Source organism: Temnothorax nylanderi, unplaced genomic scaffold, assembly GCF_030848795.1.
Source record: "Temnothorax nylanderi isolate EJ_2023f unplaced genomic scaffold, tnyl_v1.0 TNYL_tig0094_pilon, whole genome shotgun sequence".
In the NCBI taxonomy this organism is placed as follows: Eukaryota; Metazoa; Arthropoda; class Insecta; order Hymenoptera; family Formicidae; genus Temnothorax; species Temnothorax nylanderi.
This window is the reverse complement of record NW_027249156.1, coordinates 395,340-418,883: the sequence shown is the minus strand read 5'-3', so window position 1 is coordinate 418,883 and position 23,544 is coordinate 395,340. Positions and strand designations below refer to the sequence as shown.

General features: G+C 35.1%; 1 protein-coding gene across 5 annotated transcripts in view; it reads left to right on the top strand.

The window, feature by feature from the left end:
- Kcnq (KCNQ potassium channel) overlaps positions 1-23,544 on the top strand; it is a 46,085-nt gene that overhangs the window by 6,664 nt on the left and 15,877 nt on the right. The window contains exons 2-11 of one of the 5 annotated variants that reach the window (XM_071711079.1): positions 998-1,553; positions 9,877-9,967; positions 11,666-11,792; positions 13,171-13,346; positions 13,768-13,908; positions 14,593-14,703; positions 15,757-15,963; positions 18,232-18,252; positions 20,175-20,416; positions 22,741-22,851. In XM_071711079.1, the coding sequence (XP_071567180.1) occupies positions 998-1,553; positions 9,877-9,967; positions 11,666-11,792; positions 13,171-13,346; positions 13,768-13,908; positions 14,593-14,703; positions 15,757-15,963; positions 18,232-18,252; positions 20,175-20,416; positions 22,741-22,851 (1,783 nt within the window). The remainder of the gene's footprint in view (positions 1-997; positions 1,554-9,876; positions 9,968-11,665; positions 11,793-13,170; positions 13,347-13,767; positions 13,909-14,592; positions 14,704-15,756; positions 15,964-18,231; positions 18,253-20,174; positions 20,417-22,740; positions 22,852-23,544) is intronic. The other 4 variants (XM_071711080.1, XM_071711081.1, XM_071711083.1 and 1 more) reach the window with 4 other exon arrangements.

The window sequence follows — 23,544 nt, the reverse complement described above, 5'->3', positions numbered from 1 at the left end:
ACACGGTAACCATATGATATACAGGTCCCTTTTCGGGACGATCTACTCCGTTTTTAATCTTTCCATTTGCCATTGGGGATATTAAAGGAACTTTTACGAGTCATTCATTTTAAAAAAGCTGAGCGAAGAACCTGGACTGGCTGCGGTAATCGCGCTTGCTGCCTCATTTCTTAAAACAAACGTACTCTTTTTTATCATTTCAATTCAAATTTTTCAAAATTATGACATAATAGAACATTTTGAAAGTCGGAATTGAATTTAACATAAAAATAAATGTTGAGAATAATTACTATTACTTAATTCATATTCTTGTAGATATGAAAAAAGTTATTTTTTGTAATAAAAGCCAAAGTAAAAAAATTGACTCAATATGAGCGCAGAACAAAGAATTTTAACCATAGTTCCGTTTAAATCTCTTTGTTAATTTTCACGTCGTTCTCTAAAATGTTTTATTCAAAGGAGTGTATTTAATAACAGATGTTATTATCGATCCCATTTCGTAAATAAGCTTCTCGATCGCAAGCGGGTTTTCGCGCGCGCGTATTACATGATGGGATATTATTCCGCGGTTCTCTAGTGGTTAGAATTGCAAATGCCTCAGTCTGGCCGCGTCAAATATTTGAATAATCTCCGCACGATGACTGATCTATCTATTTACCGTCGACGACTCATCCGAGGTTCATCAATTGAATCCTCTCATTGGCGGCCCTCGAAAACGTAAAATTACGAAATCGAATTATCTTTGCGTTCGCGAAACATGACGCGATTGATATCTATTATCATATTACGTGTAACGGTTAAAGCTGGGTTTCTGCAGTTTGCGATGCGCGAGAATTTAATGAAACAATCCTCAAGTTGAATGAGGAAAAAGACGTATATCGCGTTACTCTCACGAACCTCAAGGATCGAGCAATGACATATGAAAATCGGCATCGCGATCGCGGCGCAATCTCTGACTCCCAAAATTGGCCCCAATGTCAATCCTGGAAATGCCCAGGTGACAACGAGAGTCTTCCACGAAGCAAGGACCAATGCTCTAGACACGCCGAAAAGCGGTACGGTGCCGCGACCGCCTACGCTGCCCTTCGGGGCAGCGAGGACGAGCTCGTGGCTGAGCAGGGTCTCGAGGCGGAGGACGCCGCGTTGAAGACGCCCGGTAGCGAGACCGAGGACACCGAGGATAACGGCGCGAACGCGGAGGAACCACCATCACCCGCGCGCCGTTTCACTTTCCTACGTCGCTTCCGCTCGCCGCGCTTCGGCGAGGCGCACCACAAGCGGGTGCCGACGCCCATGAAGCGGAAATATCGGCACAAGAAGAGCAAGGAGGACATCATTGACAATGATGTCGTGACCGGCGCCGAGGAGCAACCGCCGAGTCCCGAACAGACCGGCGTGCCCGATCCTTACTATCCGATCTTCCTGCCGATCGATCAGGCCTTCAAGGCTAAGTACGTGTTCCATCATAAGAGGGGCAAGACCTTTCAGGAGCGCCTCTATGTGTTCCTCGAACATCCCGGCGGCTGGCTGTGCTTCATCTATCATTGCACTGTGTGAGTATTCACTTCCGTTTCAACCGAGAATAATGACCGATGTCATTTTTTACGTTCTGCAACTAACACGTTTTTCGGCCTTTTATTATAACTATAAACGATTTGCAAAAACACGTATTTATGTACACCAAGACTTTCGCAGTGTATGTACCTTTGCTCACTGACAATGAGCTAAACAAGAGCTAAACGTTAGAAGACACGAATAGAAAATGCCGCGTCAGAGGCTCCTCCGGTTTCCGTTCGTCGTGCGGGCATCGATTTTGGCGTCGTCGTGGCCTTTGACACCTGGCGTGCCCCAAATCCTCGTCAACGACGTCGAGGGCTTCCTCCGTCTGCAATCGAACATTCAGTCTGCTCGATTCAGTCTGTCTATCGGGCGCAATCTTTGATTTTTGATCGGAGAAACAGATCCCGCATAGGACTTTACTTTATTGCTCATCACTGATTCGATAAACGATATAACGAGCACCGACAGTCGAATATACCTTGAGAATATTCGATTTCGAGAAAGTCAAGATAAAAGAATTTTGTATATTCTTCGCGAGAGAAAGGAAGAGAGAGATTGCTGATATCTTATATTTTCGTCGTTTCACAAGGAATTCATATATTTTATTAAATGCTAAGCGACTAGATCTCATAACTTACTCTATTGTATCTTACAGAATTGTAACAATTGGCTGGAATGTTGCGTATGAACGAAAAGCATTTAATTTTTATCAATTCAATAAAAAAGCTGCTGTAATTTTCAAATTTTGACTATAAATACGATATTAACTTTTTATAATTTTACAAGCATTTTAATGTCTGATAGTTTATTATTTATATGTCATATCATAATAGGCTTACCTACTGTGTGTCACGAGAAAACCCATAGATCGAATAGATTACTTTATTCTTCGTATTCTTCTATAGTATACTTTAAACAATATAATTCGATCGTGATACGCATATTTGCGTAGTTTCATAAATTTATTCTTATATTTCATTGAAAAACGCGAACAAATCAATTTGAAATTTCTTGAAACGCAAAACATGGCAGAAAGAATAACTCTTCTCCTAATACATATGGTATTTTGCATTTGAATATGCGGAGAACGTACATACGCAGATAATTTTATGGGAATAAACACATTCGTTACTGTATATGAAAATGTGTTTTCATTGTGACGCTGCGATAAAACGATAAAACCGATTAGTTTTATCAGAAAGTTCTCCTTGAAATTAATGTTTACGCCTCAATTTCTATGCGTTAAGAATATTTATGTTGCCTCGATAACATCCTCATTTATTATACATATATTCGCAGAAATTTTTGTCCCATCATTGTCTCATAAAATGATGATATGATTGCTATAAAGTTCGTATTATATCTTAGAAGGAATGGAAACAAACTTTTTCACACAAAATCTTGATAGCGGCAGAAGGACCAATCGGAGACCAATTGTAGCCCATTACGATGTCATACTTTATGATGCCCCGTTATGTCATACCCCATTTAGTGTTATCTTTATTCGTCTGGTGCCCTAGTCATTAACTTGGCCGATTTCCTTGGATTTTTATATTTTTCTTACATCATATAAGTACACATTTATATATAGAGAAATAGCTCTAGGATATTAATAACACCATTACATATACATTTATTATGCTTCGATCTCATGTCCTGCAAAGAAAGGTATATAATACATCGACCGAAGTACATCTACTACTCCAGCGGGCATCATTCATTGAAAAACTTTGCGGATTCGTGCATTATTCAATAGGCTGTTTTTCATTTCTTTCAAACTGTCGCCAAGCACCGCAACCTTTTAAATAATTCATTATCAAAACAAAACGCGGCAACGTATCCGCGAAACAAATCGATCGTTGTGAATATACGTAAGGTCTCTTGTTTTGCTTTTTTTATTTCGCCGACGCTTTCTATTTTCATTTGATTTTGGATGAGTGATCGAATAAGCGAGAAACTAAAACCGTTAAAATTGTATAAGATCTTTTTTTGTTTTATGTTTTATACACATTATATTGTACAATACTCTTCTGTCATTAATGCCTTAACATATCTTGTGCACTTCTCGCGTATTATCTTTTAACGTCACATTCTTCGGCCAACTTGAACTCAATTCTTTTTTTTAGTAAGAATCAAAATAATAATATTTATAATAATTTTTCTATGTTCATATCGGAAAGACGTTATATATTGCCAGTTACAGTCGATTTAAGTTACTTTAATTGTCAAAATAATAATAAATCAAAGATATAATGTGCAAGGAAAGTGAAATATTTTGTATGCTTATAAGTAAACGAAAAAATTTTTTATCAGAGTTACGTGGTTATATTCTTTGCTGTACATTTGAAATTGAATCCGAGATATTTCTACATTGTGGAATAGTTGTACGTGTGATTAGTAAGGAAATACATCAAGTTAGCTAATACAAATTTTTCGAAATTAACCGAGTTTGCCCAACATGCGAATAACAGATAACTATGATATGCTAAAATTCCTTTGTGCATCTTATTGCAATAGGATTGCATAGGATTTCTTGACGATATGCCGCGCTATCGAACTGCCGCTTTTGACGACTCGAAAGTTAAAACGCTACAGTCGGACATTGCTACGGAAGTGTCTTTCATTTTGCGCCCGATGTACTGCCGTCATATCGAACATGCCATTCATTTCCGGAAACGTATATCTATTTTTCTTGCATACTGAAAATATCTACATAATCTGTTTTTACAACTATTTCCCGGACAGCTGTATATTTTTCCATTTGTACTCTCCCTTCATGTTTTAACGCCTTAACTTTAAGAGCAACAACGCTCTAATCTAAAAGCATGGTTGCGAGTTCTAGTGGTTACTTAACATATTTACGCCGTACATATGTATACCTATGATTTTCATCTTCTGTGTTTTTTCTTTTTTTTTCTTTTTTGACAATTAGTTGCTTTAAAGTGTGCATGCTTGTAGAGTCTATCAATATTTGAAAATAGTTTTACAGAGTATCGCTACATTTTAGATACCAGTTTCTTACGAAATAATCCTGGAACCTGGAACTTGTATGCTTTTTCTCTAAAAGCCGACAGTATAAAGTAAATTTTCAAATTTTTCGTAAACTCACCTTCAACCTGCAACCATGTATCAATATATACGATTGTTGCATGATCGTCTTGAATAATGTGATTCTTCGTGCGGCTTTAATGCCGCATCGTTCATACAATCGTTAGACGGCCGACTAATGAAGTCGCGCTGCACGAAACGCCACTGTAAATATTTAATTGCTCGAGTAATCCTATTGATCGGCGTTACGGTGCCTGTTATTTATATCTATTATCGTACTATTACTAACCCAATGGTAATGTGATCGGGAAGGGAGGATAAGAGCGAGAGGGATAAGAGTCATTCAATCTCGAAAGCGAAGGAATTTGTGGAGGAATCCGCCCGTTTACTGCATATAAAATTGAAGCTCAAGACATAGCAAATGCAACTCCCAGCCAATGAATTTCTCTTGAAAGAATTCCTTTCTCTTTTGCATCATTTATAATTATAATTATATTATATAGATTATTATTATATTATAATTTTCCTTTATTTCAACTATATGTAATAAAACAATATTGAATTTCCAGAAATTAAATCAAGAGAAAATGAGAGAATATGTCATTAAAATGATATCAAAACAGTTTTACATTACAACTTTACTTAAATCTGAAAGCTTTAATTTTAGCTTTTCGTTGCAATTTTGAATGAAATAATTGTTTTTCGGAAAATACAATTATCGTGATTTTTAAAACGCTGGTTAACAGTGACATATAAGTGTATTGTCCTGTGGGTAGTGACGTTAAAAGATAAAAGAAATTTGTCCTGTTAACGGAGGTAATTCTAATTCGACTGGCCTACTTTCGAGCGGGCGTAAATAGCAGCATGTTGTTAGGCCCAATGCATATGCAAGCTATTTGCGTGCGGCCTGTTATTTTTAGATGAGAATCGCACGTGCACGCGCGCGCGCGCGTGAGCTGATATATTGATATCGCGCATATAATGATGCCCATGAAGATTACATATCGTGCCGTGCAAGGTTGTTGCTAAATTTTTCAGTAATTCAAACGCGATCAGAAGGCGCGAATCTGACCAATGAGAATAAAATCAATCCGATTGAGAAATCACGACCGATTTGCACGTTGAATGCACGTAGTTTATTAGCAAACGGAATGTTGGACATGAGCGACACTCGCGATCTATTTACAATAATATAAAATACGGAGCATGGGCGTAAGGCGTAATATTACAAAGTTGCATAAATAGACGTACACGGATTGATTTTCAGCGAGGTATCTTTGATCTTTTCATTTTTCCAATTTGTCGGGAGCGACAAGGGAATTGCATTCATCAATCACGCGCAATAATATTGTATATATTATTTGTTCTTTTCATCAATTAATTACAATTACATTATTTGTCAGTAAATTTGTTGATTCCGCGGGAATCGGGATTCAGTGCAGCACGCGTAAGGACAAATTCAATTTTCTAGAGAATGATTAATGCGCAGATATACTTATTTGCGCATATCGAACGATCTCGCGCGATCGGAGTATCGAGAAGTTTATGTTATTTCGAGCCCTCGGAGATCCCTTTGTAATTAAACCGCGATGAGTATGAATAAATGATGCGACACAACGTGACATTATTGCTGTAGGAACCACACACGCACATTCTATCTCCCCTCGATCGCATGTAGGTTAATTGATATGCAGGGGATGCACAATGGATCTACACACTCAATCATTTTCTACATTTTTAGCCATAAGCCACACATCGAGCGGTCCGTCGACGTGCGCAAGTGTTAATATTGATAATTAGATTTCATTGTTTCATTGTTTTTCAATTAAATTCTACAAAATGTCCTATAATAAACTCTGTATTTTCCAAGATATTATATCTTCGTATATCTCCTCACCACTAAATACACAATGTCCACTGTATATATGTATATATAAAAATGTAAAATTCTCAGAGAGTCTCTTTCTACCTGGAGAATTAGGCACGCTCAGGGAAATTTTGTTATTCGGAGATTTTAATCTTTAAATTGTCTCTTCAAAAATTTTATTTTTTCTTCTTGCAAATAGTGCTAGATCTTGTTTAAAATTTTAAATTTTTAGGTAAGTTTAGCTTAGATTTATGAATAAGTTTTGTATCATTTTAAAAAATTTCTCTTCAATATTTAACATCTTTTTTTTATTTGTAGAAGATCTATTTTCTTGTCCTATCTTTTAGAAGTTAAAAGGTGAAAATTTTATGCGCGCTGTAAAGCCTATTTATTACTTTCTCTTTACTTTCTTCAGTACTTTTTCAAGTTTGGAATAAATAGCAGCTCTTAATTTTTTGCCTTAAAATTTTTTACGAGTAAGTAGGAAAGTTGGACTAAAAAATCCAGATGATAATTAAATCTATTTTAAATTGACGTAAAAAAATGCTCCAATTTATTCCTAAAAAACTTGAACAAAGATATCTGGAAAATTAAGAAATTCTCGGAGGAAAAGATTCGTTGCATAAAAAAAACAGGAGTTCTCCAAGACCCGATGATACGTTGGATTGTTATTTTGCGTTTTATTCAACGGACATTTTCGTGACTTTGGCATTTCCACGGTCAAACAAAAAGTATGCTATTCGCGAGTAGCGAGATGTCTGTCCAACGCCTGGCGGAAGATGGATGAGTTCCTAGCGATGCTCGGGGAAAAAAGGAGGAATATGTTAGACAATTATCATAGTAGGTCGATGAAGGTGACCCGTGCAGCCACGAAGCGTTGTACATACGTCGGAATTATAGGCCCTCGACACGCCACCTTAAAGAGCTACTACACGGCGCGGAGACCGCGCGCTTTCGTTAATGCCGCACGCTCGTCCCGTTGCTTAACGAGGTAACGCTCAATAATAAATTACTTGTACAAACAACGAAAGCGCCGCTGCGATCGATCGTTAGATCGTAGCAATTACCGTTCATGCCCTCGTATACGCGGGGTTTGCTTTGCTATCTCATGTCGTTTTTTCTTTTTTTTTCCTCTTTTTTTTACGTCATTAGTTCGCGCGATGCACTGCATCGATAAAGCGGTCGATTAAGATTTACAATAAGGATTTGAAAAATTGGCCGAGAAGATGAGAAGCGAATTTCTGCGCACTAAGAGGTAGCGTGCAGGTGAATCTCAATATATCTATATGTATACATGGATGTCGTAATTCTTCTCACGAACACATTCGCGAGACTATATTTGCAATCGGAATTCGATATTATGCACGACCTCAAATCTTGTTGCACAGAGATTATATTTTATTATAAAATACACAACATTATAGTGAATGCACGTTTGTGCATATGCTGCGAAATACATCAAAGAACATTTGACATTTAAAAATATGGATTTTCTAGGGATTCATAGTTAACGGTCACGAAAAATTTGTAAAAGATATAGAATTCATTGCTCATGGAAATTATTCATTTAAAGGATTTTTTTAAATTTAACTTTTTATTAAACCGATATATCCAATATGTGTCCAATATATGTCCAATATGTATTTCTATACGTACTTCGATGAAATTACGTTTACTTTTACGTTTATTTTTACGGAAAGTTCTTTTGATACGGGATTTATATTAATTTATAATTGTACGAAACTTTTAGGTCTTTTGCGCTATCGAAGAATCATACTTCGTAAATATAGTGTACTTTTATTATGCGTAGTATATAATTGGATACTTTCAGATACAATTGAGTTTAAGAAAACTTCTAATATTAGTATACATATATTAAATAGTATGTCGAAATAATTATACTTTACATTAAAACATAATGTAACATGTTTTAAAATGTATATATAACCTTAGCTTACTTCCATTAATATAATAACAAATAAAAGAAATAAATAAAGTAAACTTGTTACCTGAAAAGATATTGTCGAATATAATTGATTTAGTAAATCACATTTCTCTAATAAAAATTTAATATACAGTGAATTTATATTATAATCTACGTTGAAAAATATAGATGTGTCATATCAAAACAATATTGGAAAATCTCAGAATTTTTTCTCTCTTTCTGTGTGCATGCATGTATAGCATCCAATATTAAATTTCCAATAAATTTTATAGTATTTTGCTAGAACATTGGTGGCTTTCAGAGCTTTTACAGTAAATTTATTCACTAGATAAGATCGTAGGAAGATTATCGCACACAACTGTCTATGAATATTTTTACATTTAATCGTCGCGGAATATACGCGACCTTGATCGATAGGCATGATGGTCGGTTGTATGTTATATATACATCCTAATAATGTTCTCATACAAATTTAAGTATAAAGCTACTAAGTATAAAGCTTTACAACAACGGCAATCAGTAGAGTATACGTCTAGTGTATCACGCCTGTGTAGTTTGTCAAGTAATTTGTCAGTTGGATTAGATTCAGGTGACATAATAGCTTAACAAACAGTTTGTCTTAGTGAAAGAACAGGTAAGCTTAGCAGCACTTTTATTATTCCGAGTATTGGAATTAAAACAAAGTTTTAGCTGACGCGCAAACTGAAATATTATACATAGCCAATATGCAATATATATAATACATAGTTAATAATAATGTAATTTATGTTTCAATTCACATTTCAATCATTGAGTATTCGTTGCGCTGTAATATGTTGGGTTTGCTGTTTAATATCGGTGATTTAAGCGTTTGTAATTAGAGGTTTAATACTGATTTGGATTATTATTAATGAAAGTTTATTAATAATAATACGAATTTTATACATTATACGTCACATAATGTGATCCAAAACCATCGTATCTCTTTCATATTTATTTCTTACTTTGCTGAGAGTATCTCCAATATCATATGTCATCGTAATCACATTTCATATTTTCGCGTCAGAAATCAGATTCCACATTTATGTAAAGATCTAAAACTAAAGAAAAATGCAATAGTTCGGCAGCATCAACTTCTTTCTTTAATGATTATTACAAACGTATCACGCAACGTTTTTAATATGATAGTCCACGCTTTTGATGAATCAAATCGCTCGTTCCAGGCGAAATTTTATAGAATCAAGCTTTAATCTATATTTGTCATGTGATACAGAGTTAAATTGAGATTTTTAAGTTGTTTTAGATATAAATCTGATTTTAATATTTGATATTCTGCGCTTCTAATGAATCGACCTAATCAATTATTTATCTGACTAGAATTTTACTATAACTTCTCTCTCTCACTCTCTCTCTCTCTCTCTCTCGATCAAATTGGTATATTGGCCATATATATATTGTAATGTATCTATGTTTTCAGGTTCATGGTGGTATTGGTGTGCCTCATATTTAGCGTTTTGTCAACAATAGACCAATACAGTAACTTCGCAAACGAAACTCTGTTTTGGATGGTGAGTAGCCCGTGTTCTTTATTAAGTGCATAAACGTATAGTCCATAACTGGATAGAATATTAAATGCATCTCTAGGTCAAATAATGTCAATAATACTATTTAAAGAAGTACTGCAGAACTGCTAGATTAAGAATATTTTGTCGCAACTGCATCTATTGTATATGCAAAGGAAAAGACATACCTTTGATGTGTACAAAGAGTATACAGATCTAACGAACCACCTTTTATCTAGAAGTTCTTTGACCAAAAATCTTTTTTTGGAATCTTTTTTTAATATATCGAGGCGAGTCGTCATTTGTTGTAATTGTTTATATATATTTAATATTTCTATAATCTTTGTGCTTATTAGAATTAGTTTGGTAAAAATCTCGATTTAAGCAAATTCCGCAAATTATTATTTTTTGTTTATTTTTGTAATAGAATTTTAATTACATCTGCTTACATTTGTATATTTTTTGCTTATATTCCATGTGTTTTTATATTCAAATTTAAAATCCAAACTTAAGTTTTGTTTCGAGGGAAGAATTAAGTACATTTCTTACAGAATGCCATTGATTGCAAAGCATGAAATGTTAAGCACTGACAATGATCAGGAATTCGTAAACAAGAGTTTCATAACGTTCCGTAAGAAAGTTAAAGCAAACTTTATTTAATTAGTCTTTGAAAAGAACACTTTAGATTTGTTGGTTCGTCCGAGAATAGACTTTACAACAGTTTCCAAGGAAGAACTTTTTCTCTTCTTCCATCACCGCGCGTCGAAGCTGCACAAATAAAATTAATTCTTTCTCTTGTGGCGGATCTGTGTCAGATCACGGTGCACCTGCATGCACCGTAACCCGACTACCACAAGGATTGATAAATAATCTGCAAAAGGCGCGGTGGCAAAGCGCCGCGATTTCGCGAGAGCGCTCATTTCTATATTTGGTTTTCTAAAACTTTTGCGTGTAGCGTCGTAATACATAATAAATCGTTAATTTCTATATCGTTATAGGGTTTTCTATAAATGTGTGTATTTTTATATTAAGTTCTTAATGCGCTCTTTTTGATTTCTATTCGACTCTTCCATGAAGTGCGCAGATTATCATCGATATAAAGTCAATGTCGTTCGTGAATCGGTATTCCATATTGTAAGAACTTCCGCTCGAGATTTCTTTGTCACCTTTTCCCACGTGAACGCGAAGAAAGTAAGCACGCGTAAAATACGAAGCTCGTCAATGTGTCCTGGATCATAAAGGAATACAGTATAAGCTCGTTCTCAAGAATCTCGCTAATTTTGTTCTAACGTCCTCGTTTTTCTGACTAAGGTATCCCTTTCATGTAACGGCGTTAGTACAATCGATACAATAGCAACCTCCATCAATATGCTATCGCGTTTGTTACATATTCATTTTAAAGATGATTTGCTAATGTCCATATTAATCTATAGAACTATTCCGCCACATTTTCCTCCCATCGACGTTGGATAATTAAACCGTCAAATTATCGACCATACTAGCGCCATTCAATCCCTTCCGGTCGAAATCACGTATAAACCTTATTCTAGATATATTTTTATATAAAATATAGATTTATCGTTAATAATAATAATAGAATGAAAAATCTTTAATTGTATCAGGTCTATCTTGTACTAGAGTGCTATGCATTCAAAGTATCAAGTTAAAAGACCAAGAGATCAATTACACTTCATTATTGTTCAGGAAATATGTCTCGTGGTATTCTTCGGAGTCGAATACCTGGTTCGACTATGGAGCGCAGGCTGCAGATCGAAGTATATGGGCTGCTGTGGACGGCTGCGATTCATACGGAAACCGATTTGTATCATAGGTGAGTTCGTTTTCTCCTAACGGCAAGTCGCGACATGACTAAAACGCGACACAGCCAAAATTAATCTGATATTTGCATTGTCTGATCGATCGGCGCAAAATAGGATCGTGACAATCATCTCTTTGTTTCGGATCGCTTGCATAGGATCGTTTGTGACTGTCGCTATCGGCCAACTTTATAATATTAAGCTCTGATCCTAATAGCGAATCCATTTTGCTAAAATCAAGATTGCGAGCGTTTTGTATCGCAGCCATCGTTCTGTTGGACGCGTTCTATAAATGAAACACATGCGAACGGTTCGCGGGGAAGTTCCTTCCTTAATTGAAGACTCGCCTAAAATTGATTACCTGGCATCTATTTTGCAAACTTTGTAATTATACCTACTTGATGGCAAATACGCGATTGGAAGCTTAACAGCGAAAACAAAAACCGAGCGTATTTTTTTTTTTTCAAATATTATCTGACAACTAGATTACTGCTCAAATTATTAAATTTCAAAATTTCTACATGTATTGTATAATGTACGTGTTTAATTGCTCGCAGATTATGCAGAACAATTGTTAGAACAAGATTTTTACCATGTAAATTTCTCCGTACTCTAACAGTCGTGCGTATTCGTGTACATCTGCAATTTGAGTAAAGCAGTTGTATTTTCGAGCCGATTTTACGTGTTTATTGCAAATCGCGTGGTAAATAGTACTGACTAGATTATCTATGTTTTTTGATTATCCACGCATTCCTCTTCTCCAGAAGTTGTCTCAAATAATCGAGGACATAGGTTATTTCCCTATATCCTCGATTATTAATATACTCTATTTCATTTAATTTTCTCCATAAAAGTAATGTAGCAACGTAGAAAATGGAACATTATTATTAACAAACCAGTCGCGGAAATGCGACTGGAATTACATCTATTCCGGCAATTTCGTAGCGCGCGGATGGAAAGAGAACTGTTTTTAATCGACAACAACGTGTGTGTGTGTGTGTGTGTGTGTGTGTGCATCGTCGACGAATTTTGCAGATAAATGGTAACGTCGAACGAGGCATTAATCGGATTACGCGCTTTGCTTTTATCGTCTGCAGCCGATTATACGTACTTAATCCACACCTTATACATACTTAATCAATATCCAAAAATATTTTTTTAAATATACTTATATGTTAGAATAAATATTTTATGTAAGAGTGTGAGTATGAGTGAGTGTATCATTTATTTTATACATATACACACACGCACGCGCGCGCGTGTATATATTCTAATCGATGCGATGTGGGCAAATTACGCCCCGTTTATAACACCATGTATTACGTTCGAATCTATCGCGATTATATGGTACTCTCTTGTATTGATCGCACTTGTCTCATTTCTTCTTTTAAGATTTAATCGTCGTAGTAGCGTCCATGGTAGTCCTGTCGGTAGGAAGCAACGGTCAGGTATTCGCCACTTCCGCCATCAGAGGCATTCGGTTTTTGCAAATTCTACGAATGCTTCATGTCGATCGTCAAGGCGGCACGTGGCGGCTTCTGGGTTCGGTGGTTTACATACATCGTCAGGTATATCGAAAATTTCCAATTGTACAAGAAATAGACTCTTTAGCAGTGATTTTAACCATCTCTAAGCAAGTGTATATCTGTGCACGCACCCGTGATGGGAATAACAATTTCTATATTTTTATATTTATAACATATACTAGAGTCCCTCTAATAAGAGTCGCGACACGTAGCAGCAACTTTTGATTGGTTCGCATTTTCGGCAAAAGCACGAGAAACAGAAAGAGAAAGAGATATAAGAGAGAAAGAGAAAGCGATATGAGTGTATATCACTTGTATATCGCTTTCTCTTTCTCTCTTATTTTGCCGAAACTCAAGATGTCGCGACTCTTATTAGAGGGACTCTAACATATACATTACATACATTTAGGAAATTTTGGTGTTAATAATTGCAAAATATATTTTTATTTTTCTTATTTAACAGGAGCTGATTACAACGCTGTACATTGGGTTCCTAGGCCTTATTTTCAGCAGCTATTTCGTATACCTTGCCGAGAAAGATGAAGTTGGACCCGACGGCAAGACGGATTTCTCGAGTTACGCCGATGCGCTTTGGTGGGGAGTGGTGAGTTTATCTATAATTATTTTAACGAACTATATTCTCTAATTATTAACACCGTTGATCATCTTTCGTCAAATTTGAATCATTTATTATACATGTGTATTTATGTCCATGATAAAGATAAACAAAATGTTTTTACATCTGGACAGATTTTGGAACTAATTCTTTCCAAATCATCACAAGTATTAAAAAAATACACAATTTAATAATTAGAGAATTTAAAAGTGGGAATAAAATGCAATAAATGAAATTAATTCTGTGAAAGAAAGCGGATACAACTTAAAAAACGGATACGGTAATTAATTGGCGATAACATCGAAAAATTATGAAAAAATTCAAGTACGATAATGATCGCGGAAACAGTCGATTCACAAATTATTGTGATAACAGTAGGTATATTTCAACAAATATCGATAGGTACCGATGTTTGCATTGCATAAGTTGGAACTGCAGCATCGTTTACGCAGGCAGCACACAAATTACTTACATATTGGAGTGTAATATGTGCTAATTAATAGGTTTAACTAATTGTATTTCGTGAGTTAAACCCTTTGTAGTAAAGTAAATGTCGACAGTTTGTACGGCAAAATTTTCCGGGCTAGACTCAGTATCATTAGGAATGCGACATTGTGCGTACAGAATAATTCCGTGCACATCAGGAGTATTTGATGCTTTTCGGTATTGCAGATCACAGTAACGACGATAGGTTACGGTGATACAGTCCCGCAAACATGGATGGGAAAAATAGTGGCCTCGTGTTTCAGTGTGTTCGCCATATCCTTTTTCGCACTTCCAGCTGTGAGTATGTTATCATAAAAAATATTCTTTCCCTTGTTTTGTAACATACAGAATATCTCATACTTAATATTATAGTTATTTCCCCTATAGTTTGTAGATTCTTTAATTAATATATTGAATAAATTTTTCCTGAACAAAGATATTTACACGAAGACACAAGTCATTCATCATAAGTTTTCAACTGTCAATATTATATAGCATGAATTATTTTAATATGCCATTCCAAAAATTGCAGTTTGTTATTAATATCACTTCTTATTTTAGAAAAAGAAATTTTTTAATAAAAATTTCACGTTTTCGGAGAAATATAACATACAATAAATTCTTTTCTAAACGTTTTTATGAGAAATTAATATCATCAATATTTAAAAAAAAAATGGAATTATATGCTCTTTTTACATAATTCGATTTCTCTAATCATTTTGCATATAAAAATATCAAACTAAAATAATAAAAAAAGCAAAAGCTTATAAGATAAGTTATATTTTATTCTGACATTTCGGTAAAAAAGATGTTAACTTTTTAGATTATTTTAATACTTTTATATACAGATTAATAAGATTAAGCGATCAATATAAAAAGGACATTTAATCACATTTTTAGAAGATGACATTTACAAAAAAAAATGTGCTATTCCATTTTGTATATCTTTGTAATCAAACCTCAAATAAATTTTATCAAAATTTATTTAAGCTCAAGTAATTATAAGAAATATAATCCATACACACACACACACACACACACACACACACACACACACACACACATTTGTTTATTCTAAATCTCTAAATCTATTTTAAATCTATAATAATATTATCTAAATATTATCTCTATTTGTCTCTTTCTAAATTTTAATTGTCAAGAAAACTATTTTGGACTTATTTGTAACTCGTAAGCAAGTTCCATAATATTTTTGTAAGGGAAATATTGACCAAAGAATCCGGACTTGAATTTTTGTATTTGTGGTGGACCGTCTGTCCCTCGATAAGAAATCCAAACAATTAAGCGTGACTGTTATCATGCCTCGTAAGTGTTTTCCCATTTCTTTTACAGGGTATTCTAGGTTCTGGCTTCGCGCTGAAAGTACAGCAGAAGCAACGGCAGAAGCACTTTAATCGGCAAATACCAGCTGCCGCAATGTTGATACAGTGTCTGTGGAGGTGTTATGCCTCCGATAAGGCCATCAACAGTGTCGCTACGTGGAATATCTACATCAAGGACCCGGCGCCGGCTGGCCAACCCTCGACACCTCTGGGCAAGGTAACGTTTCCCGTTTGCGAGTTTAACGAAGACCGGAGCGCAGTAGCCGTTGACGTATTTAGCTGTTGACTGTTGATGTTCTTAGCTGCTTACACAATGTTTTTGGACGTTTTAACCGTGCCGCGAGCGATTACTGTGCCGCGCTAATCCGTCGCGAATCTCGTAATCATAATGAAAAACGTATCTCTTTCCCTTTCCTCCTCTCCCCCCTCCCGTGTAATTTTGTCTGCGATTCGGTCGATCCGAGGCGCAGCCGAGCACGCTAATGGATCTGGAATTACCCGTGATATCATATCCAAGTTAATTGCTACCAAGATCTCTCGTCTTTTACCTTTTACGCGATTGCATTTCCACGCGCGAGCGGATTGTCGACTAATACCGTCGAGTCGCAAGGGTTGACTTGGTCGTTGTGCTCTAAGCGGATTACGAGAAATCAAATTTTGCCTGGTGTCGATCTGCCACGCAAATAAGTATGAAACAACTCGAAAAAATAATAGCACACGAGGCGATAAAATTATTCCTTAAAACTAATAACCGATAGGCTATAAATTATTGAATATTTCATTAAAAGTGAATATATAGCAAATATATTGGGCTTACGTTTCTCAAATCAAAATTTGATAAGTAAGCGAATCTCAATGCGATAGAGATCTTTCATTCTTGATCAAAAATACGAAACTTCTTTAATTTGTTATAATTGGTATATATACGTTTTTAATTAATTTTAATTGATATAAGTAAATAATATTAGTATTTATAAATTATCTTAAATATACTGAAATATACCAGGTTGTTAAGAAAATTAGATTATTATATTTACCAAATAAAATTAAAGATAAATATTTACCTTTACACAGTATAGGACCCAAGAGAACGCATAATAATGAGATTCGCGAGGGAGTTCCGCCGTATAATATTATTTTTCGCTAATTATTTACACTCTAGTAAATCCTAGTATCGTGTAATAGCGATAATTCTAACGGCCGTGTACTTTTATATTCTTATTTATCCGATGATAATTTGGCAGTGGATGGATGCAAGCGGAGAATGCGAATTTTTTGCTCGATGTTCTCAACGTGCCGTTATTTATTGCCGAAATCCGAACGATTTTGTTTTCTCCTCCATGTTGCTAGTCACATACGTGTGTTTATGCAATTAAATTGCGCTAGAGGCTTCTGTACATTATCCCCCCTTACATATGAGATAATGAAAGTTGCGCTTTCGTTTTTCGTTAGTTCAATTTGGTTTCATTATAGTTCGTATCGCAGACAATTCATTTTTAACGAAATGTTTGTTATTGGACTGGTTTTACCCTTTGAATATGTATATACCCTATAGTTTTAATAGTATCGTTTATTAGTTGGAATGCTGAGCACATGAAATGTATGCAGATATCCATTAGGATATGTTACACATTTATGTTACATTTGTTTTTAAATGTAGTCTTTTTTAACATGAAATTATCGTCGTTCCATGAAATGCCAGTCAGCAAACTTTTTGCATTCGTTATTTTTTACAGTTGTCATATATGCAAATTGCAAACGTTGTCGTTTGAATAGTATTGACTGGCTCATCGTGTTACGTACAATAGTTACAAATTCCATGAAAAGTCAGTCAACGAATTTTATCAGTAGCGTTTCTATCTTCGTAATATTCCTTTTTTTAAATTAAATTTATATTTCAAACATTATCGCTTCAAACATTATCGCTCCAATAGTTGTCATCCTCAAATAAATTGCTTTTGAACACGGATCAAATAACGTTGCCGGTATTTTTAGAATAACGCTTGATTTTTCGGGGATATGTATTTGATTTCCATTTTGCTTGTGATTATTATCGTCGATATATCCATTGCATTTTTGTATCCATGACCATATATCAAGTATCCAAACGTCATAAAAATTGCTCGGTTAATGGGAAATGTATGTACAAAGTATACGTTTGAAACATATTTTCATAACTATTACAGCGTCATTCTGATGGTAAATTCAAATCTTTAACAAGAAAGTTTGCAAAAAAATCGAACGGGATAAATTAGTCTATCGGCACATTTCGCGTACGCTCGATTAACATGCACGAAGCGGTCACATATTCGTAGGAACGGTATCTCCATTTTGCATCTGCTGCCAAAATTTTCAAACTCCATTTCTCTCAAAACCGCGCAGGTACCGCGTAACACGCGCAAGCCCCGATTTTACAATATTTGAGATAGTAAGAACGTTCAGTGATGATTTAACGATGATAAAATATATCTTAAATATATTTCAGTTGATTTGTGTAAAGAAGATGGTATGTAAATGGTTTATATTTATTTTCATTTGTACTCTCTTTTGCATGTTTATTTTTTTCTAAACTTTTTATCACATTTCTTTACACGGTTCTGTTACACGACGTAAAACGTCCTATCTTTTATATTATGTAAGTCGGGATCACTGTACTCACCGTGTCTGCTGAATGTAAAATATACGCATATTGAAAGATATATTCAACGCTATCACAAGAACCCTATTCTCTCGCCGCATGTTTAGTTATGACGAAGATGGTCAGTTTTAAGTCTGAGCCTTTGAACAATTATATCCACCGTGGCTACGTTTAACTCTCAGAATGTAACATGAATTTAACGAAACTGTTATTCAAATAATATTCAAAAATAACTCTTACTTTTCTTATCTTTATCAACAAATCATTTATTGAAGAATATTTTCACTTTATTTTCATTTGTTACATTACTCCGGACAGGATCACAAAAAAGTTTAGGATCAAAACTTTTTGCCGTTTCTTTATGAGCAACAGCTGAAAAGGAACTGATGCGGCAATCCATCAAATCTCGTTATTACTTTAAAAAAATGAGAACATTTTTAATTTAATTGTTTAAATTTGCGCCGAGAGTATGGATCTGAATATTCGTCATTGCCGAAGATTTACGGATTATCAAGCGAGAAAAGAAATAAGAATAACTTTTATGAAACCATTACGCCTTTTTAACTGCAATGTTACACGATCTTTCATTTATTCGAGACATTTCCTTTTGCTCGATGTTTCCTTTTTAATGTCGAAACTACAAATACCAACTAAGACGAACGAGATACTACTGAATTTTTTGTTTTTTCCTTTTTTTTAACGAACGAAATGATCTATCTGTGCGTTCGTACAAGTTATTTCTTTTCGAACGAACGAAGCTTTGCGTAAGCTTCTTAAAGCTTGCTTATAAACAGTATAACAGTATCGTCTATTTGATCGTGTTTGCGTTTTTATATTTCTAGCTTATATATTCTTGCACTCTATGTATTCTTTCTCTCTAAAGATAGCGATTAGTGTCACGTGATATAAAAGCAACTTTATCTTACTTAGAGATATTTTGTAGCATGCATGAGCCTGAATTACATACAACGTTTCTAGCTGTATAATGTATGTGTGTGTACGTCTACACGTTACTCCTTGTCTCCGCATCTTATTGTTAGCCTTCAGGAGGACTTGAAATCTCGCTCGCAAATTCGTGACACAAAAATGGGAATTTACGTCGGTCGTGCGGCTTGACAATTCTCTCTCTGTACGAAAGATGTACGGTATTAAAACAAAGATCTTGGAAGGTCAAGAGACGCTTAAAATTCTTTTAACGTCAAGGAAATAATAAATTTTAGAATGTTTACACGAATATATTTTAAAAAGAACACATTTTCCCGAGTAAAATGCGCATTTTGTCCGGGTAAAACATTTTCATTTATACTATTAGCATGTGGGACCGAGGAACGTCTTGTGTTTACAAAGTAAAGTCCCAAGAACGAAAGAAGAAGTTTGATGTGCACTTTGTGTGTAACATGCTCGATATATCTATACCTCCGGGAATTTCACGATGTGTAGATCATATCGACTCGTTTTCGTATTGAGAGGATGCTATAAACGACGTCATCTCGCGATCAACGTAATTTCTCGCAGAAAGCTTTCGTTCCGAACGTCCCGCGGGAGAGATCGTTGCTTTTGCATCATGTCTTCCGAATGATGTCGATGATGACGACGATGATGGGCTCATCGTTTTAAGAGAGATAGCAAGAGAGAGCGAGAGAAAGAAAGAGAGAGTGAGAGAGAGAGAGAGAGAGAGAGAGAGAGAGAGAGAGAGAGAGAGAGAGAGAAAGGGGCCGAATGTCTGGCCAGTAGGGATAGTGCATGTTGTGTTCGATGTGTGTTGTAATGGGAGGGCACCGGGGGTTCAGTCTCTGATGATCCAGGTGGCAAAGAAGGCGAGTGTGCTGAAGAGGCGGAAGTCACGGAACCGGATGGACGTCCAGCAGCAACAACAATCGACCCTGCCGCCCGTTACGATATCGGGCGGTATATCGGCCGGTGCCGGGACCGGCCTGAACGACAATCAGCGTCTCGAGAACGAGGGGGACGTAGTTTTTTATATGGAGGAGCCCAAGGTGGGCACGCCGAATCGCGCCAGACGCGACAATCGGTGAGTGATAAAAAATTTGTACGTTTAATCAGAATAGAGATAGAGAGAGATAGAGAGAGATATATGTGTTGGGATATTATTTTATGATTAATACTGGGAACAATCAAATATACAAATCCGTTGTAAGGATGTCACTTCTCGCATATTATGTTTAACAGATGCTTTGACTAATTTAGAGTCGATTTTTCTTTAGCAAAAATTATTCGTTAAAGTTCAGCTCATAAAAAGTTTTCTTCTTTAATTTAGTAGCTCAACATTCCGTTAACGAAAAATCAACTCCAAATTTAAAAAAAAATTTGTGAAGAAATATAAGAGAAGTGAAGTACCCTCTACATTTGTGACACAACTAAAAATAAAATAATTTCCAGAAAAATAAATAAGAAATAGAAAAATTTTTACGCGTAATGAAATTAAAATAATTTGTGTATAAAGTTAATACATATGGTATTCCTGTCTCTCAAATATTGTCGGTGGAGAAAATTATAATATTTAAAATAACTTCGAAGAAAATTATTCCAATCCAATCAGCCTCGTTCGCGTTACATTGCACTACAATGTATTAATTTCGTGTACAAAGTTCGCATCGTAATAGCGCGAGGAGTTTCACATCGTCACCTTTAACGAACGAATCTCTGCCCATTTCTTCGAGTGGAAGATTCGCCTTTCAGCTCGATAAATGCGACGGTGAGGACACGAAACTGGTAGCATGAAATTGGCGAGTTTATTTCTGAGTGCCCGTCGAATGGCATCGAGTGAAAAGTTTATCGAGGTGTCCCGGTGACTGCCCAAATGCGGTGTGCGAGTAATTGCTCCTCAAAGAGGATACATTCGTTGATGCGTCGGGGATCTTTTATTATACAATTATCGTTTGAAACTTACGTAAAATTTTTCAAGTGACGCATCATTTCAATCGAACAGCATTCAAACAGTTAATCTTTTCTAAAAATCGCTTGCTTGTTTCTTCGATAAGTTAAAAACTAATTGATCTTCCGCTAAAATCATTATTTATTTGGATACTAACGGTTTTAGCAGAAAGTATTACAAATCTAATATATATAGTATATAGTTAAATTTCGAGCAAAATAAAATTTGTTTTGGTTTGTTTTATACATTACGTTTCAATATGTATCATTCTACCTTCGATATGTTGAAAATTTTAATCTACCATACTCGCAAAATAAACGATTCAATGTTAGTATAGATCATTCATAAAGTGAAAATTTGCGATTCTTTATATCCACAGATTATATGTAGGTAAATATCACTTTGTATATTAATATACAAATATGTGTGTTTGTATATCATTAGTTATGTCGAGTATGTCGACATCAATGTTTGAGAATTAATTGAAGATATCAGATTAAAAATTTATCTCGCGAATTTTTAAATAACACTGACAATAACGGTAATTTAACGAGACATATTATCGACATATTACATATCAATATCATTTGATATCTCCCATCAGTTTTTGAGCGCATCAATTATCAATGTGTTTGAAAGTTGATGGAAGGTATCAGATGGTATTCATACATAATTTGTCCATGAAGCATCACAAATTTCGGAAACGTATCAATTGGCGATCTGTTGAAGAAACAATTGAAACTATTGACTGCTACATTATCTGTCCTAACTCATCATTTTATCTAAATTAAACGTAACTAGAAACTCTTGAGCACATAAGATCTTGATAAATCGCAATATATTGCGTAAAACAAAGTGTTCTGTGTAATCTGCATTTGATCGATGCGAGTTCGGAATTTATACCTGCGGTACCGTTCTAATGTACAGCTTCGAAACAGAATGTAAATTCTTGGTTTAGCTATTTCTTATTTGTGCTGACATAGTCTCTCCCAACGTTATTTCTCTCTGTTGTCAAGGGATGCATATTTAGCAAATTGCTCTGGAGAAAGACTCTCAGAAGTCATGCGCTGCGTAGAAGCCGAAAGTTCTGATACCAGGTGCATTAAGCATCGAAAGTGCCAAATAATAATCACTAGACACATTTAATAATAATTTCGAGGAGAATGCGTCATGATAAATATTAAAAATTAATTATTTAATATACTTGTCAAGCAATGTATTTTCGGAAAGTTGTAATATTGCGAGCGCTGTGTGCGTGATTAATGTAAGACTTCGGTAAAGTTTACAATTTAAATATGTGATCGTTGTTATATTGAAGTGATTCTTATGAAATCGTACAAGCAACGATTCACAAAAGTTACCCTGATAGACATACGTCAGCATCTGCCTAAAGAGAGTCTTCTCTGGAGCAATCTCGTCATATCAAAAGAACGAGATCCGCGAGCCCGTGGTTTGATTAGCGTGTTTCCGGTTGGCAGGGGAAGCCTCTTCACCTCGCAGACTAGCTCGGTGACGGAGGCAACTAGTGACGAAATTGACATCGATATCGAAGAACCGCAGAGAGTAACTATGTAAGTATTCATTGATTTCTGATTTTATTATCAAGTCCTGTCATATCTGTCAATGCGCACTTACGACAGAAATTGCGTTAAGAAGTCATTAATTATTAAGAGTGAAACTTTAATAAGAGCATGCTGTATTCACATAAAAACAAAAAGAACATGGGGTCTGAAAATTATTTGTTTCTGGATTATAAAGTAAATGTTACATTGCCTACATCATACACGTGCTAGTTATAACGTTTTCGAGCGCATTCATCATTCATTCCGATACATATTTTAGCAGATTTAGAAAATACAAAAGAAATACACATCAAAAATCTCATTTATGAGTCTATTTAAAAAGTATAGCAATTGATACTTGTTGTGGCACATTATAGCGAATTTGAAACTCCGCTATCAGATACAAGAGAAATCTACGATTTTTTAATCTAACATTGGCAATGGACAAACATGCTTAAGCGCGTATTGAAAAACAAACAATTAATCGACTAATCATAAATTATTTATTATCTATATAAATGTTTTACTATAAATTAAGTTTCAGTAAACATTAACAGTTCAATAAACGAAACCTCATAATCCGAAAAATTCCGTTAATCTTCGGAACAATAATTAATTATTAAAGCCTCTTCGTTTGTTTTGTTAAGTGGAACATGTTGCAAAAGTTTGGCAACATCTTTATTACACGCCCTACGTCCTACG